A 16,939-nucleotide genomic window follows, 5' to 3' on the forward strand; every position below is an offset into this window, starting at 1 on the left:
ATTTTCAAACAAAAATATTTCTTCTGCTCTCTAGTGTCTCTTTACAACACATTAATTCCAGAAGTCATCACATTTTCCATTTGAGAAAGAGGCCCATTATTTTTCCAGCCGCACTGGGATCTTCAAAGCTCAGAATATGGAAACTATCATACATTGTTTTCCCAGACCCCTTTTCAGGGTCTTATTTAACTGAATAAAAATACCATTATAAAAAGGAGGCATGGAAGAAATTCTTACCTTCCTACATTTCCCTAAGCACTGGAATTGTGATTCTAGCAGAGAGTTTAAAACAATTAGCTTTTTAATAAGGTTAATGAAATATTTTAAATGTTGCTTGAAAAGAAATGTTGAAGTGTTCTGTTGGCTGCCAGAAAAAGAAAGGTTATTTTCAAGTCCCATAGAAAGATCAAAACCACTTGCTTGTCTAGAAATCTGCCTTGGAGTAAGAAAGGATCTCCCCCAGAAATCTGTCTCAGAGTAATAAATAGATTGCATCATTTCCTGATTTAAGAGAGGCCGATTCCTTAACAGTGCAACCATCTGTGAGGGAGAAGTTTGAAACGATTCCAATCCAAAGCACTGGAACACTTTCAGCATTTTAAAGACTACAATCTCTCAGGCTTTACGTGAAAAAACAATGGGTTGGAAAACACTTGAAATACTTAGTGTTCAGAGCTGGGACTTTCTGACTGGACTTGCAAATGGAAAATGCATTGCCCAGAGCATCTAAGTGTCCTTAAAAGGATTAAGTTTTCTGATTTTCCCCTCTCTCTATTCTTCATCCACAGCTAACCATACTCTGGATGTCATTGACACCAAACACACAACTAAAACTAATGTACACTGAGGAGCTCCTCATAAGAGTCAGTAAACCTTAAAATTGCTGATTATTGCAAGAAGTACAATGCAAATACACATGCCAGTCCTTAACTTGTTTAATCTATGGAAAATTTCTGAGCTTTGCTGGTGTTCACTAATTTAATTTCTCCCATGCAGTAAATTGCCTGGAAGTGAAACTCAAACCATGCTCTCCTAGTAACCTTGCTGATAATTTTGATCCCAGCTCTCTAGCTATTGGAAATATTATTCTTGCACTCTGATCCTGGACAGAGAGACTGCATATAAAATTTCCAAAGAATACTTCAGCACATAGAAAACCCTCATTACAGAGCTCAGCAATTTTTGATTGCAGCAATACATTAGTGCAGTTGAGAAGGGCATTTTGTACCAGTGTTGTGAACCTCTTCACAAGAGGCTTTCTTGAATTCGATCTTACTAAAATCAAGCTGCCTATACTTCAAACTTGCATTTAAGTCACTGCTGCTTATTTTTGATGTAAGCTAATGAATGCAGTTCCACCACACCTTATTAGTCCCTCTCCTCAACAGACACTAGGGCTGTCTCAAGCAAAGCAAACTGTCACATTTCTCAATTGCATAAACTGCATAGACAAATTTATTAATATATATTTGTATACATATGTCTAAAATAAAACAGCTTTCATCTGTTGCCCTAAGCCACTGACTCATCAGCCTGAAATTACTTCAGTTCACATGGTCTCACAACAACATCCTATTGCACCCCATGGTGTCTTCAGCAGAGAAATTATTTCATTTCTCATGCACGTGATCAGTTTTTTTAAAAAAAGCATGAATCACAATTACCATTGAAAATAATTTTTTCTTACAGGCATTAATATAATTATTTTTAAGGCTGCCATAATGTACAGAGGGAGTGAATAATCTAAAATAAATTTACAACCATAGTCAAAAGCAGCAAATATTATTTAGGCTAATCTTTTGCCATTATCTCTTCTCTTAGTTTACAAAATCTAATCAACTGGGAACTTTATTGGCATATTTCAGAACTCTAGCATAAAATTGTTACAGTCAAAAGTTTCATTTGTGTCCAAGAATAAAATCCTTATTCAAAATGGGTAAATAAAAAAAGCACAATAGAAACAACCAACCAACCAACCCCCCCAATGAACCCCACAAAAACAACAACAAAAGTCACAATAGAATTGAAAAAGTAGTGACAGAATTGGCCTGGAAGGTTCCAGATGAAGACAAAACAGTGACAAAAGGCAAGCCAGCCCATTGGCAAAAGTTATAACTTTATTTTCTTTTAGAACAGGGAAAGTTCATTATATGCAGCCAAGGAATCACTGGAGATATAAGGCCTGAGAAAAGAGATGGAAATTGCCAAGGAAAGAAACAGTTTAAAGACCCTTTCTTGTGTGGTGAATTAGCAGCTGCTGAAAGAAAATAATTAGTCTTTGAACTCCATCAACAATGAAGTTCTCCAATAACAAGCAGGTAGAAAGAGAACCTTGGAAAGCCCTCAATAAACGCCAAATGTCTATGAATCTACTTTACAAAGAATTATGTTTGCCATACTAACGAGAACACCAATTAATCTATTATTTTCCAAGTCTCCTTAAAACAGAATGCTGATGTGCTGGGAAAGCACAGCTGAAACAACCAGAATGTCTGATAGGCTCTTGTGTACAGGACCCTGAAAGTTCAACACTCTGCAAGTGCTGATTTCAAACTTTAGGAGGAACTGGTGACAACCATGGGTTGTTAGACGTGCTATGACCAATACAGCAGGTGTCCAAGGAATCCATTCAATCAGGCTCCATCCAATCACACAGTCAAGTCACTCTACCTGTTGTCACATCTTCCTTTAATCTCTGGAGGAAGGATAATCACATGATGTGTAATGCCATAATAAAGAAAAACAGGGAGAAAAATCAACCAAGGAGAGCAAGAAAAACTAAACAGAGACAAGGACTCTATTTAGAAGCCAGGACAAATCAGTATTTGCTCTGATGTGACAGGATCCATAACATTCAATGTGATATTCATTTTGTGTACTAAGTGCATACTTCCTAGGTATTACTACTCACTACCAAGCAGTTGCAGAGGCAGTGATTCCAGAGGCTACTCTGGAATTCTGTCCACTGGATATAAGGCAAGAAGAAAAGGAAAAAAGGAAATGTATGCATTTACTTTCTAAACAAACCCCCAGTCTGGAAAATACTTTTCCTTCTGATCTCCACTATAAATCTACTTTGAATGATTTTACACTGGTGCACTGATTCTTGGGATGTGATTTTTGTCAGCTATTGCTCAGACACACAGCAATGTAGCTGGCAAACTTTACATCAGGAGTGAATCTATTCATGAAATGCCAAAGGCCTAACTGCAATTTAAAGCTTTATGAGACCTTGAGGTGAAAGCATCAAGCAAAACTGAAAATAAAATTGAAGTAGAAAAAACAATGAGAGAGAAGGTAAGAACTAAAGAAAGACAACTGAAAAAGCTGACAACTGAAAATTAAGCTTATTAGGTTTTCACTTGGGTGAGATTTTCATTGTTTCTCACTGCCTGTCCTGCAACATCAGACAGTTAAATTTATCTACTTTTTTTTTTTTAATGTATATTCTGCTGCCAAGGTATGAAACAGGCATGAAGGGAGCTTAGGCTGGTCTGGAGAACCCATTTAGAGCTAATGTTGGTAGACTTCTAAATTAAGTTAATATTTCTTTAAAATGAAAGGAAGAAAAATAATATGGCTGGAAAGGCAGACAGTGCAGGATATCCAGCCAGTAGGATAACAAAGGCAAATCTTTCAGTGTACTACGGGTGATCACACAAGAAAAACAAGAAAAAACATTTGAGAAAAGTAATGCTGGAAGGGCAGAAGCAATTCTGATCATTGCAGGAATGCATGCAAAGATGCATACACGCCTGGCATGCGTCCACCTGCAGTTCTGCTGCTAATTGAGAAGCCCACTCTTACCTTGGACATATGGTCCTGTTTCAGGGTGCTCTCGAACCCGAAGTGTGTAAGGTTTCTTTCGGTCTGACTGTTTTAACAAGTCTCGGACACGCTCGTTATAGATTTCAAGAAAACTGAAAAGAAAAAAAAAGTTAAATTCACTCAACTAAAAACAAAGCAAGAGGAGTAACTGTATATTTAGACAATGTAACTGACTCTTTTTGCACTAGTGGGTTCAAATCCCTAGATTTCTAAACACAATGCTTTATAAGGTCCAAGGGCAAAATAAGTAAGACTGGAATGTAGGATTATGGCTCAATTTAAGAGTTAAATAAAGCAAGTAAATTTTCACTGCATTCCTATTTCAGCTGTTTATACAGAAGTGAGCAGACAGCATCCAAAGAACTATACTTAGATGGAAAACTAAATCCAATACTTTCTCATCATTCCTCTGTGTTTTCCCTCTTGTTCTAAAACTACTATCTTCTAAGAAAACGGAAACAAAATAAACTAGTCTTTACTTTGTTCAGTCACAGGAGTGTGTTGTTAAAGCTTTTGTATTGTTGTCCATAACAGTAACACACTTACCTGACCTTTACCCTGCATGAGGCCATCTGGTCTGAGTAATCATCCTTCCTGGAAAAAAGGCCCTTCACAAATGAGAAATTTATGTAAATTTAAAGTGCATTAGGAAAATCTAACTGCTTAAACAAATTCAAGTGAAGAAAAAAAAAATACCTCACATATACGAGGTGTCAGCCCAATGGATGCCTTCAAATAATAAACAGAAAAAAATTTAAATAATATGTTTTCTAACACTCACGCAAAATCTATTTTTAAACAAAAGCCAAGTTTTAAGAAAAGTACAGAATCATAGTGCAGTAATGACTGTATGGTGGATTACAACATAAACAGCCATGCAGCGTACTTCACAACAGCATCTCTGTTTATACCAAAAGTAATTTTAGAGCAATGTACACAGCATTGATGAGAAGTTTAGAGGCTTAGGTTAAATCCAAAAGCTGTTTGATGTAATGATATTGGACATGTCTATGTCAGAGGTGTTGCAGACTAGATGAAGCCAGGCCAACAATGAAACTAGTGTAGCCAGGCCAACAATGAAACTAGTGTAATTGCTCATGAATATTTCTGGGTTTTTCTTATTCTAGTTTTATTTCTTCATGCTATGGCATCACCAAGGAGCCTTGGAACAGCTTTATATTCTAGATTTATAAATTTTGTGTCTCAGAGAGAAGAGGATAGGGGGCTGCTAACAATACCCAGACTAAGTGATCTAAATTTTGCCCAGTCTGCACAGCACTGAAGTAACAGCGTGGTTGTGTGTGATGAACTCTCCTTATGATATGATTGCTCACACTTTAGCAGTGCCAACACACCCTGGGAAAGACACCAGGGCTTAGGTGGATTCTGCTTGCTGAATGGCATGAAAAGCTTTTTTCAGAAGGCACACTTGAAAATGTGTTAAAAGAAGAAAATCCAGGTTCACCAAGTGGACCACCATGGAAAAAAGTTCTGTTTATACCAAACACTGGAACACTGTTTCACAGTGAATATATGTTATTAAAAATCAGCCCAAAGCAGTATTGCATTGGAGAAAGAAATTATTTTTTAAACAAGAAATCTCTTAGAAACACAACATCCAGAAATTTCCTTGAAAATAATGATAATTTCAAATTGTGGCCATTCTGAATTTCTAAGATATTTTCAAAATAGGGTAATACAAATTACTCCTAGTTTGCCACCTATTAACCCAAATTTTAACAATTCTTCAGGCTTTTATGCCATAAAACTTGATTTCACATAAAATCAACAGAGAATATGGTAATAATGTAAATAAATCCTATTGTTGATGTCTATTGAGAAAACAAAATTTTAAAAATCCAAACTCTCATCAAAAGAACAAGCTATGTTAGAACAGGCCTCTTATCTTTGGGGTTTAAACACATTTTGCCCTTATTTCACCTTAAAAATTGAATCCCATGGATGTAGAAAATACTGGTCCCCTTATGCAAACTATTAATTTTTTTTTTCTTTTCAGCAGTATGTTTCACCAACAGCTAAGAATATTCATGGATAAATATCAAATTGCCTTCTATTGCAGCAAAGCAGAGGAAATCATCAACTGAATCCATCAATCTGAGTAGCAAGATTAAAATGCACTGTGGGTGATGCCTGGTAGACAATCTCAGAATGTAACAGCTTCTGTAAATTCCATTCAAATGCGCGTCAAAACCAGAAGTGAAGTATTACTTTCCACAGGCCAATATTCCAAGTAATAATCAAGCCTGTTACAAAACCATTACTGTGAATTGTATCCAGTTTTATTTGTGAAGGTAACTTAATCCCAGCATAGGCCAGATTGCCAAAATATCACCCAGGAATGAACACTTGGTATTATCTTGGTCTACAGTTTTTAAAATCCAGAACTATTCTGAGGTTTTGATTTTTTTTTGTCCTCTAACTCTGTGATAAGATTCATATGTAGTAAGAAGAAGCTTATCTAATAATAAATATTTAAACTACACCACAATTTCTAATATTTTTACCTGGTACTCTATTTTTTACCTAAATGTAAAGGCTCACATTTTATACATTTAAAACTGAATAAAACATGTATAAGCATTCTGCTCAACAAGCACTACAACCACCATTTAAAAATAAAGCAATGTTTCTGCTAGACATCCTGCCCTCAACCCTAAGTTTAAAATAAATGGTGCAACTCACAGGTGTACCCATCATTGTGTAAGTTTTTCCTGAACCTGTCTGTCCATATGCCAAGAGACAGATGTTGTATCCTCTAAATGCACCAGACAACACAGAAGTGCCAAGGTCCTGGAACACCTGAAAAGACCAAGAGAAATAAAACAGTACATGAACAATACGTCTCCCTGCAAACACTCTTCATTACTTGCAGACCTTGCTCCTTTAATAACTCCATGGGAACATTTCTATTTTATCAGACTCAATGTTGAGTGCTCAGCATCCACTTATTAGACCTTCCTTAAGATACTGGTATGCCAAGCATAGTGCTGACAAGGAGCAGTAGTGTTTAAGTGCTTCCCTGCCTGCTATGTCTTATTTTATATTCAGACTATGTGAATTCTTGAGGATCTTTCCTACCCTGAGTGTTTACAGTTCCCATCATAAATAAGACTGAAAGGCATGATCGAAGCTCTTTGATGCAATTACATAAACTCAGCATCAAAATTACAGATCAGAAGCAAAGCAAAGTCTAACCTGCATGCAGATTTCACTCAAGCAATATTTCTATCTGACTCATCTGGTCAGTAAGTGATACCACCAGAGGCTACATGTTTTATCTTCTCTTCCCACCAAACCCACAGTGACATGTCTTTTTCTGCTCATTGTATTACAGAGCCAGGACCTGTTACCACCAAATCCTGTCAGCCTCTCAGGACTTCCAAAGCTTGCACTGGTCTTAGTAAAGTAGGACTGCTGCTAAAGTTGGGCCAGCACTGCCAATCTACCCATACAGGAAGATCTGACCAGTTAGTCCTCCTACTCTCCCTGCTCTTTTTTTTTTTTTTTTTTGATCTTCAGGTGACTCACATTGTGATCACATTCTCAGGACAGCAAAGCCTTGCCCTAGACCAGCTGAGAGGACACCCAGTAAGGTTTGCCAGGAAGTGCATTGTGGATCAAAAGGTTCCAGCAGGCAGACTGCCAACCCCTCTGCACATTATGGCCTTGCAAAAGAGATGTTACAAACATTAATGGTTTTGCTGCTCACAAAGGAAGCTGATTAGTATATATATAGGAATTCAGTGTTTCAGTGCTGTGAAATCTCATCCATTTCACTATTTGCTTCTCTAATGGACAGATTCTCTCATTTGCTTCTCTAATGGACAGATAAACGTACTAAAACTGATCCAAAAATCAATAGAAAAAAAAAATCATTGATATCACCACTTTACCTAAACTACCCAGGAAGCAGGTTGTAAATCCTCTCCTGAGACTTTAGTTTTCAGATCATATTTCAACTCAAACTAGGACAAGATGCTAATTTCCAGCTGAAGAATCAATAAAATTCCTATTTGACAAAATTTGACTACCCCTGTTAGTATTTGTAATGGTATGTGGCATCTCAGAGCATCCACTTCACTAGGATTATCAGCTCAAGAAACTTTTCCATTCAAAACATACAGAGAAAGCCATGAACAAAACACAGGGATACAAATGTAAGAGACAAAGGATAATATACAAATAGAGAGATAGAGAGAGACAAACTCTCCAGTCACTACTGGAGACCATTAAGAGAATGAAACAGAGCTTTGGAGAGGGTCAACCTGGACTTCACAGCCAACAATCTGGAAGAAAAAGAAGAAGCAGGAGAATTTGGGATATTTGAGTGGGGTCTGCAGGGCTGTGTAAAACTCACCAAGGAATGTTTAATGTGAGGAGTATTGAGGCAAGGAATATTAATTAGGAGTAGAGTCCAAGCTGATGGTCAAGGGATTCAGGGCAGAGGTGCTTCCGAGCAAATGCACATTTGTCTGTGAGTAGCAAATTGGGCTATGAGACAAGTAGAAGCCCTGCAAAGACCTTAAAAGGGCTCAGGGTCCTGGGAAAGTTATTCTCATGTGAATTCTCCAGTGAACACTGAACTTTCCCTCAGTAGGAACACCACCAGGATCTCTTCCCTACCTGGTTAGCATGTAAAACTTGCAGGACATCTCTAAGACAGGACACTTAAGTTCAAAGGAGGAAGTTCCTCCTGTGTGAGCACCTCAATGAAATCAGTAGCTGGAAATGTGAATACAAGGGGCAGGAGGAAAGAATTTGATCTAAGTTCAAGATGGCAAGAACTAGTTCCGAAGATTGACAGAGGACCAGAGTCAAGCAGTATAAAGGACTAAGAAATTACAGGATGAATTATCTGGAAGTAAGGGGAGCAAGGCAATACTGTGCCCATTTCAGAGTATCAACATGGAATGAATTCAGGAATTTTGCATGGCTCATTGTACTAAAAGCAGATGGACTGTTTTTAGAAACCCACACTTCACGTGGTAGAACCTCTCACAACAGGGATAAATGCAGCCTAGAGAAATGTCTTGATTCTTGGATAGTTTCCTCATTAAGTGCTGTCCTCCTTTCTGAAGGTTCACAATGGCTCTTTGAGAGTTAGCAACTGAGCTAAGTATAATAAAATGAAATCTTCACAGGTGGCAAGCTTTCAGGATAGCAACACTTAATCAATGTCATCTGGACATTGAAGCTAGTATTTTAGAACAACAGCATTTTACTTCTTGCTCTGTTGTTGAAACTTTTGTATTACACTGTGTAACTCATATAACATTTTCATGGTTAGTTTTCCTAGAGATAAAGTAGGAATAATGCTATCAATTAGTAGAAGATTGTGGGATGTTCTCACTAGTGTTCATAATACCTCTTTGCGATTCTAGAGCATCCATAGCAATTTAAGCCAACTGTGCAAATTATGGGGCATGCCATCTCTCCAAGAGTACCTTGGATGCTCTGAAAGAAAAGCCTCTAACTCCACAGTCTCAGTTAAAGCTGCTACATTTACTCTGTATTAAACACACATGGTTACTCAGATGCTTTATTTCAATATGTTTCAAGTCAGACCCTTCTTAATTAGGCCTTGAGTGAAGACATATAATACAAGCAAAACTGGATACTCTGAAAACAGCGACATAACCCTAGGATTGTGATGCATCAGAATTTAAAAAAAATATTTGCTGAACTTCTATTAAAGGCTGATTTGTACTGTTTTGTTTTCATTCTTTCTAGTAAATTACTCTCCTTCTGTGAGGATAAATTACAATTAATTTAATTGAATAAAGCCTCAATCTAGTCAGAAAAGCCTCTTTGTTTTGGTGTGCTGCAGAAAAAATGGAGAAGTGAAGCACAGCAATGAATTTATTACTTGTATAAAAAGGAAGGAGAGTAATTGAAATCAAAGCTTTTTCTAATATCAGAGGCATTAGTCCAAATACCCATCAGCAATAACAGCTGCAGATTACACAAAAAATCCTCTAATTAATCATTCTGGGCATATGTACTAACATATTTCATGATACAATAGACTGAATCACAGATTTTGCTGATCACGAGGGGGGGGGTGGCAGGGAAAACAAGATTCTTCTGGGAGCCTTCCAAGTCTCACATTTGAAATGAAACTTCAGGAAGATGAGGTTTTTCAAGGAACATGAGCTGGATATGGTTTCCTGCAGAGAACACACCATTTGGCTGAGACAACTCTGTCTTCCCTGCATGGCTGCTCTGCGTGACTGGCACTGTTCACTTTGTTCCACGCAAGAATGAGCCTTTCAACAAAGCCCTAACTGGCTTTGCCATGTCTGTTCCCTGCACTTGTCCAGCTGTATGTGGTCCATATCCCATGGTGATCTGTGAAATATTCTACAGTTTATCACTTGTCAACAATCCTAACAGTGGAAAAAAACCATGCCTTCCTGAAAAAGTTATGAGAAGGCATTAAGACAACTGTTGAATTATCAATATTGAGTTAATCCTATTTAAAACTGAAGACTAGAAAGACTATTTCTTTTGAAATAGAAATGTATTAGAGGTTAAATGAATGTGCCACTCTGCAAACAACCTCTTAAACTCTTTCAGAAAAATTCTGAAGTATGAACTGAAGTCAGCATGGACCACAAAGTAAATCCACACCAAAAATCTGCAGTTAGTATTCAGTTCACCCCTGACAAGAACATCAGGATTTATTACTCAATTCAAAACAAAAAAAAAAAATTGATAGAACAAACTGAGATATGGTTTTGGGTTACTTCTTAAAGAATGCTTGAAAATTTGAACCTTTCCACAAAGTCCATTTTTAAAATGTTGTATGAGGAATATCAATTGGAAATGCACCTTGTCTTACCAAAAGTAAAAAAATTGGAGGAATCTAGGAGATTTCAAAGAAGGATAGCACCTTCCTAAGGAACAGTGATGACCATGTGCCAGAAGACATTTCTTTTTCCCTTTGCATGAACCTTTATAAATTGAGTTTCACAATACTAAAGTAGTAAAACTCTTCCTCTTTAGAAATTGGAAACATGTTTTGCAATTAGATTTGTGAGTAATAAGCATAACAATCTTTTTCACTACTAGGAGATTTATAAGAGCAATAGTCTGTTCTGATTCTTTCCTATTTTGACAGCAGAATCAGAAATCTTCTCACTGCTCTCCTTTGCTAGCCTAAAAGCCAGAATTTATAGTGGGTTTTTTATGTCTTTCCTAAATAATGAATTTTCAAGACACTGAAAAATACCTTATTTATTAGCCTGAGATTATATCTCATTTTATCGCATTAGACCTGCATGTCTGTGTATAAATATGCATTAGCAGACAGACGACTATATTTTTATTCGGATATATTTTTTCTAATATATTTTTCTGATTTTTTTTTCTAATATATTTTGTTCTACTGCTAAGAAATAAAATATGGCATGGAGCATATCCAGTTACTCACCAAAAGTGAAAGAATTTTCAGATTTCATTTATTAATAGTAATGATTTGGGACTTTAGGTTAAAAATTGAAATTTTTGCTCTGATATTAAAAGTGTGAAGACTTTTGTTTTCAAATTCTTCTTTTTAAAAAGGCTTATTTATCTTTGAAAAAAAGTTTGAGCATATTCTATTTCTCCCAACTGCCTATGCATATTATAAAGACTTTTTTTTTTCTTTTATATTCTTTGACTCCTTAGTTATTACCAAACCAATGGCCTGTGGATAATCCCTTGAATCTACAACCTCTCTGTGACACAGACCAAGACAGACACAAGTGTGTTGACTGGAAGTTTTTCTTTTGTTTCTCCAAAAGGTTGGAGATAATTAAACTGTTCTCTAATGCATGAAATTCAAACTAATGCTACTGACTTTGTAAAACAAGGCTCAGTTAATATCAGTACCTTTGACTTTTCTTTGAATTAGTATGCATTGAATAGATACACATCTAGCACAGCTAGATCACAACAAATACATATTTTACATTGTAAGTGGAAGGGACTCTCTTTATTCTCTGATAGCATCCCTCTTAGACTAATAAATGCTTTAATTGTGAAGATAATGGGGTCATTCTATCAGAAATGAAGGTTTGGCAATACAAATTTCCTGACCATAAAACTTTCCTTTCCTAATCCAATCAGAACCTGGATTGCAAGAAGAAAAAAAAAACAATTTTTTAAAATTACAGTAAATTGACTGTTATGTTTTGGGGTTTAATAATTTGGGCAATTGAATATTTTTCCAAGTCACTCAAGCCAAGTCTCAGAGTCACATGAAAAAAAATCCAGTAAACTTCCAAGTACAACATGTAATGATAAGTTTGCAAGTATAAGGATCAATATTGAAAAAAATGAATTTTCTGGCACTCAGGGCTCTTCTCCCCTAAGTAATTTCTGGAAAATAAGACTTGCATTTTGCTTTGAGAATAATGAACAAGTAAGGACCAGCTTTGACTGAAGCAGAGGAAAAGGGAGGAGAAAGCAGAAAGAGGAAGCTACAACTTTTAGGAACAGCAAGTTAATAGAATAGTTTATCAAGTCTTATTTGGACAGCATCTATTTTCTTATTTGCCAGTGTCTGAAATGCTCAATGTGTAATAGTAACATTAGGACATTATATCAAACTTGGAAATCTCAGAAATTTCAAGAGAGTTTATATGGTAAAGGCAAAAAAAAAAAAAAAAAGGATTTTTGAATAAATAAAATTGCTACGTGTTACAGGCATAGTTCACAAGCATCATCATTGACAATTCATCTAACGCAGTTTAACTGAAAAACATTAGGCTAAAGTTAGAATGCTAAGATCTATTCCCACACCTAATAACTAGGACCAAAATCAAAAGACAATTATCCTCTTGCACAGCACAATTAAAAATAGCCTTTAAAATACCCCAGTTTAATAAAAGTGGAAAAGATTCAACTGAAGCAGGACACACAGCCAAAAGCTGCTTTTGACCACAGAACCGAGTGACTTTATAAAGGTTGAAAAAACTCAACAGCCAGGTTTTCATTAAAGATTTGCCATGCAAGCAAGAAAAGGAAAAACTTCCTCATCAATAAATAGAAAGCTTCAGAGTATCAATGCAACTGCAGCAGACACAGATATAGAATGAATTAAATATTAAAGAGGTGCTGTTATTTACTATACCAACAAAATCACACTCAGCCAATAGGGTCAGGGCAGTTTGAGTAACTGCATAAAGTCTAAGAGGCTCAGTCCTGCAGTATCTGTTTGCCACAGTCTCCACTATGAATTACAGATATGCTGCATCTCATATTTGGTGTGTTTTCCTTCCAGAGCCTTGTCCGCCTCAAGCTGTTGCTGTTTGGGTTACACCTAAATGACGTTTAATTCAATTGCTGCTACATCTCGAGTGTAGCCTCCAAGATTCAGATTTAAGGGGAAAAAATATTACATTAAATAGAATTATACAGAACTAAGCAATTCTTGCCAAAAAAATGAAAGCCTTCATCCCACAATCTTTACAAACTCCTCAAGATTAATTTAAATAAGAAGGCAGAAGGAGAATGCAAGGAAGGAATATGTAAAAACAAATCTAGGAGGTTGTTGCGATAATGCAAGGCTTTTTCTGCACGTGTTTTGTCTTAAGAAATATTACACAAATGTCAGCCGAAGGGCTTTCTGTACACGGCCAGAGAAAGCACAGAGGGAAGCACATTATGCTGATCAGATGCACAGAACCCTCCACTGTGACATTTGGATTACTTCAGCAACATTACTCCTTGGTTTGAATGGATAAAGCGGAAGGGGGGAAGGCATCGGTTGGTTAGTTTGGGAACGTTTTTCTCTCTTAACAAGAGGCCCAGCTTCACAACCAGGATTATTTCTTTTCCTTCTCTCTATCCTGCCTTTTCAGTTTCTTTTTCCCAGTCCAACCGGAAGCAGGGCTGTGAAAGGGACGGCTTCTCTCCAGCTCAAGCAGCTTGGCCCCTGGCAGAGGCATTTGCAGCAGAACTTAAGAGACAGTTCTGTTCTTGGCTCTGCCAACAGACTTCCTGTGTGTCCTTAAATCTCTTTGTGCTTTAATTCTCCCTGTGAGAGACAACAATGATTTCTTTGTTCTTCTTATCAGGTGTAATTTTTTTCCAGTGGAAAAACTATCTGCTCTGTGTGGTAATGTACGGACACACACTAAATTTAACAGCATGAAAGTTCAAGCTTGATTAAGGTATTTAGGAGAAACCATAAAACAAAAATACTAGAGAAAGTCACAGGTAATATGTAACAAAACTATTGTTCTTCTGTGGAGAACAGGAGGGAAAATATTGGATTCTAATTAAGTTGAGTTGTGGCTTTACATTCCTGCCATTTTATTGCTGAATTACATATTCATGAAAATACACCTTATTTACTAATTTTAAAAAATCTTGCATTTTGAAAAAAGGAAAAAGTCTGTGCTTACCACATCAGTCTAATTTATAAATGTTCTGATAGAACTTGAACTTTTAAAAGTTCTAAACTGCTTCATCACCAAGGACACAACTCCACTCTCTACTTCTTTTATTCTTTTCTTTTTTATAAAATCGCTGGTATTCTGCTGTAAACATCAACTTGTGTATTTTCATCTGCCTGTACAAAAGCACATAGCTCTCATCTCTTTTCCTTTCCAACAGGGTTTCCTATTGTGTTATCATTGATTTATAGAAGAGCAATTTTTATGTAATAGCCATATAATCCAAACTCTACAGCATTTGACACTACATCAATATTGATTTAGCTCAGTCCAGCTAGATTTGTCATAATAAAGCTTTCTACACTGAAAAACATCTGACAATTTTTGGCTTTACTAATGAATACTTTAAGATTCACACATAGCATTTTGTGGTTTTGGGGTCTTTAAAACTAGATAAAAACTTCAGTAAGCATCCTTGGGGAAAGGAAGAAGATTGGAAGCAAATGGCTAGCTACACACAACTTTGCAACAATGTCTACAAACCACTTAATGAGCAGATGAGAAATGAAGTGGTTTCATTTCTCTGTCCCAAGAACCTGGAACTACAGGTTTGAGTGCTGGGTTGGATGTTAGAGGTACAGATTTAATTTCTGTGCTGTGCATCTTCAACAGCAGAACAGTAACATTGTGACTTAGACCAGTGCCAGAAATACCCCAGGAAGGAAAATTTTTCCTGAGTGATTTCTGGGCCAGACCATTCAATAGTGGAACCACGGGGGAAGCTAAAATCTTCAGCTTTTCAAAAGGTCTAGCAAAGGCTAATGTCACAGGTGGAAGAAGCAACACAATATTCTCTACAGTCACACTGTTTTACTCCATGGCCAGATGTTTTAGACGTGTCATTCCCCTGCCCCAGATATTACTTCATGCCAGAAATATAATGGAAGTTGTGACTCTAAATGTTGTGATACCATTGTTATCTGTGCCTGAATGACTACTGAAAAGAAATAAGAATAAGAAAAAGGCAGAGCAGTTAATTTTACTGATACTCTTAAAATGAGCAAAATAAGTACTGAGAGAGTTTAGTGGGTTTTTTATACGGAATGATATCTCTCTTGCAGTGAAGAGAGCAAGGAAGAAACGATGGATTATAATGAAGTTATAAATATCCTGCATTTTCTCCCACTGCCTCTAGCTCTTGGCTAAGATCCCAGGTCATTAGCGGATGTCTGCGATTCCATGTGAAAGAACGTAAAGAAAAACAACATAAAATTACCAATTTTTTTGTACAAGACAGCAGAGATAAATACCCATTCTCATCTGTGTCTCTGAAAATAACTGCTCCTTAATTTTGTGAGAAGACTGAGGATGGAGATGGAAAAAAGATTGTTCCTTGACTTTCTTACCAGGAGGTAGAAGGAAAAAGTAGTAATTTAAATTTCTCAGTAATTCAGTAGAGGCTAGTAACTGTTTGAAATACTCAGAAAACAGCACAATGACACTATCAAGACAGATTTCTGCTTTTTTTCCATCATCTGGAAATAGGTATTCTCTTTTCATATGTCATCTAGCTCAATTTGATATTTTTGCTATTAGATCACCAGCTCTTAAAACTACAACACTGGAAAAGAATTCTTAAGCCTATAAAATATACTTTCCTAGCAATCAGCTCATTTTTTTCACCTTCATACAAGAGACCAAAAGAATGTAAAAATTAAACAAAAGAGATGACAAGACATTGAAAATAGTTATTTTTATCAATAATTGTTTTTAAATGCCAGCAGAAATTCTACAAGGTATATGCTGTTTGTAAAACTATCAGCAATGGCTGCATTTCAATGATACTCAAACCCAATATATTTCACGTCATGCTCCTAGAACTAAATTTTCTTCATTAGCATTATTTTATCTGGGGAGAACCTTGCAAGTGCTCATGGAACTCACTGGTGCTTGTTCTTAACTGTACCTCAGATTTCAATTTTTTACAATTGCAATGATGAGGCTGTTGGAATCAAGCTGTAAGCTGATTCTACACTACATTATAGACATATATTCTGTTTATAAATTGGGATGTTAAACAAGGGATAGCAGTATATTTTGTTAATAAAGCAATGCTCGTCATCTATTAAAAAATATATTTATGCTGTTACTGCACAAACCAGAAGCATTGGCACTTTACTGCAACAGTTTCTAGTTTAAAAGAAATTATGCCTCCATAACTGGGGAGATGAGAAAGTTTTAAGGACACTTATTATAACACACTGCAGTTGCCTCTACTTTTATTTCACAGGAAGAAAAAAAAAATCCTCCTAGTTTCAGGCACCAGACTTAGGACTATACCTGTTTTAATCATCAGAGAGATTTTTATTTCTGGGGCAGTTTTTAGAATATTTGCAGGGCTTGTGGGTGCAGCATAAATTGGGTAGAAAACTGGCAGGATGGCCAGGCCCAGAGAGTGGTGGTCAATGGAGTCACGTGCAGCTGGCAGCCGGTCACCAGTGGTGTTTTCCAGGGCCCAGTACTGGGGCAAGCCCTGTTTGATATCTTCAGTGACCTGGACGAGGGGACTGAGTGCACCCTCAGACAGTTCACAGATGAGGCTAATTTGGGTGGGAGTGTTGATCTGCTGGAGGGCAGGAAGGCTCTGCATAGGGATCTGGACAGGCTGCATCAATGGACCAGGCCAGTTGCAGGAGGTTCAACAAAGT

At 36.7% G+C, this 16,939-nt stretch overlaps 1 protein-coding gene across 1 annotated transcript in view; it reads right to left on the bottom strand.

Annotated features, from left to right (window-relative positions):
• Positions 1–16,939, bottom strand: part of STARD9 (StAR related lipid transfer domain containing 9) — a 93,396-nt gene that overhangs the window by 50,740 nt on the left and 25,717 nt on the right. The window contains exons 4-7 of the mRNA XM_068193403.1: positions 6,532–6,648; positions 4,525–4,557; positions 4,375–4,436; positions 3,808–3,920 (exon numbers count right to left, since the gene is read on the bottom strand). Coding sequence (XP_068049504.1) covers positions 3,808–3,920; positions 4,375–4,436; positions 4,525–4,557; positions 6,532–6,648 — 325 coding nt within the window. The remainder of the gene's footprint in view (positions 1–3,807; positions 3,921–4,374; positions 4,437–4,524; positions 4,558–6,531; positions 6,649–16,939) is intronic.

This window comes from Anomalospiza imberbis, chromosome 6, assembly GCF_031753505.1.
Source record: "Anomalospiza imberbis isolate Cuckoo-Finch-1a 21T00152 chromosome 6, ASM3175350v1, whole genome shotgun sequence".
In the NCBI taxonomy this organism is placed as follows: Eukaryota; Metazoa; Chordata; class Aves; order Passeriformes; family Viduidae; genus Anomalospiza; species Anomalospiza imberbis.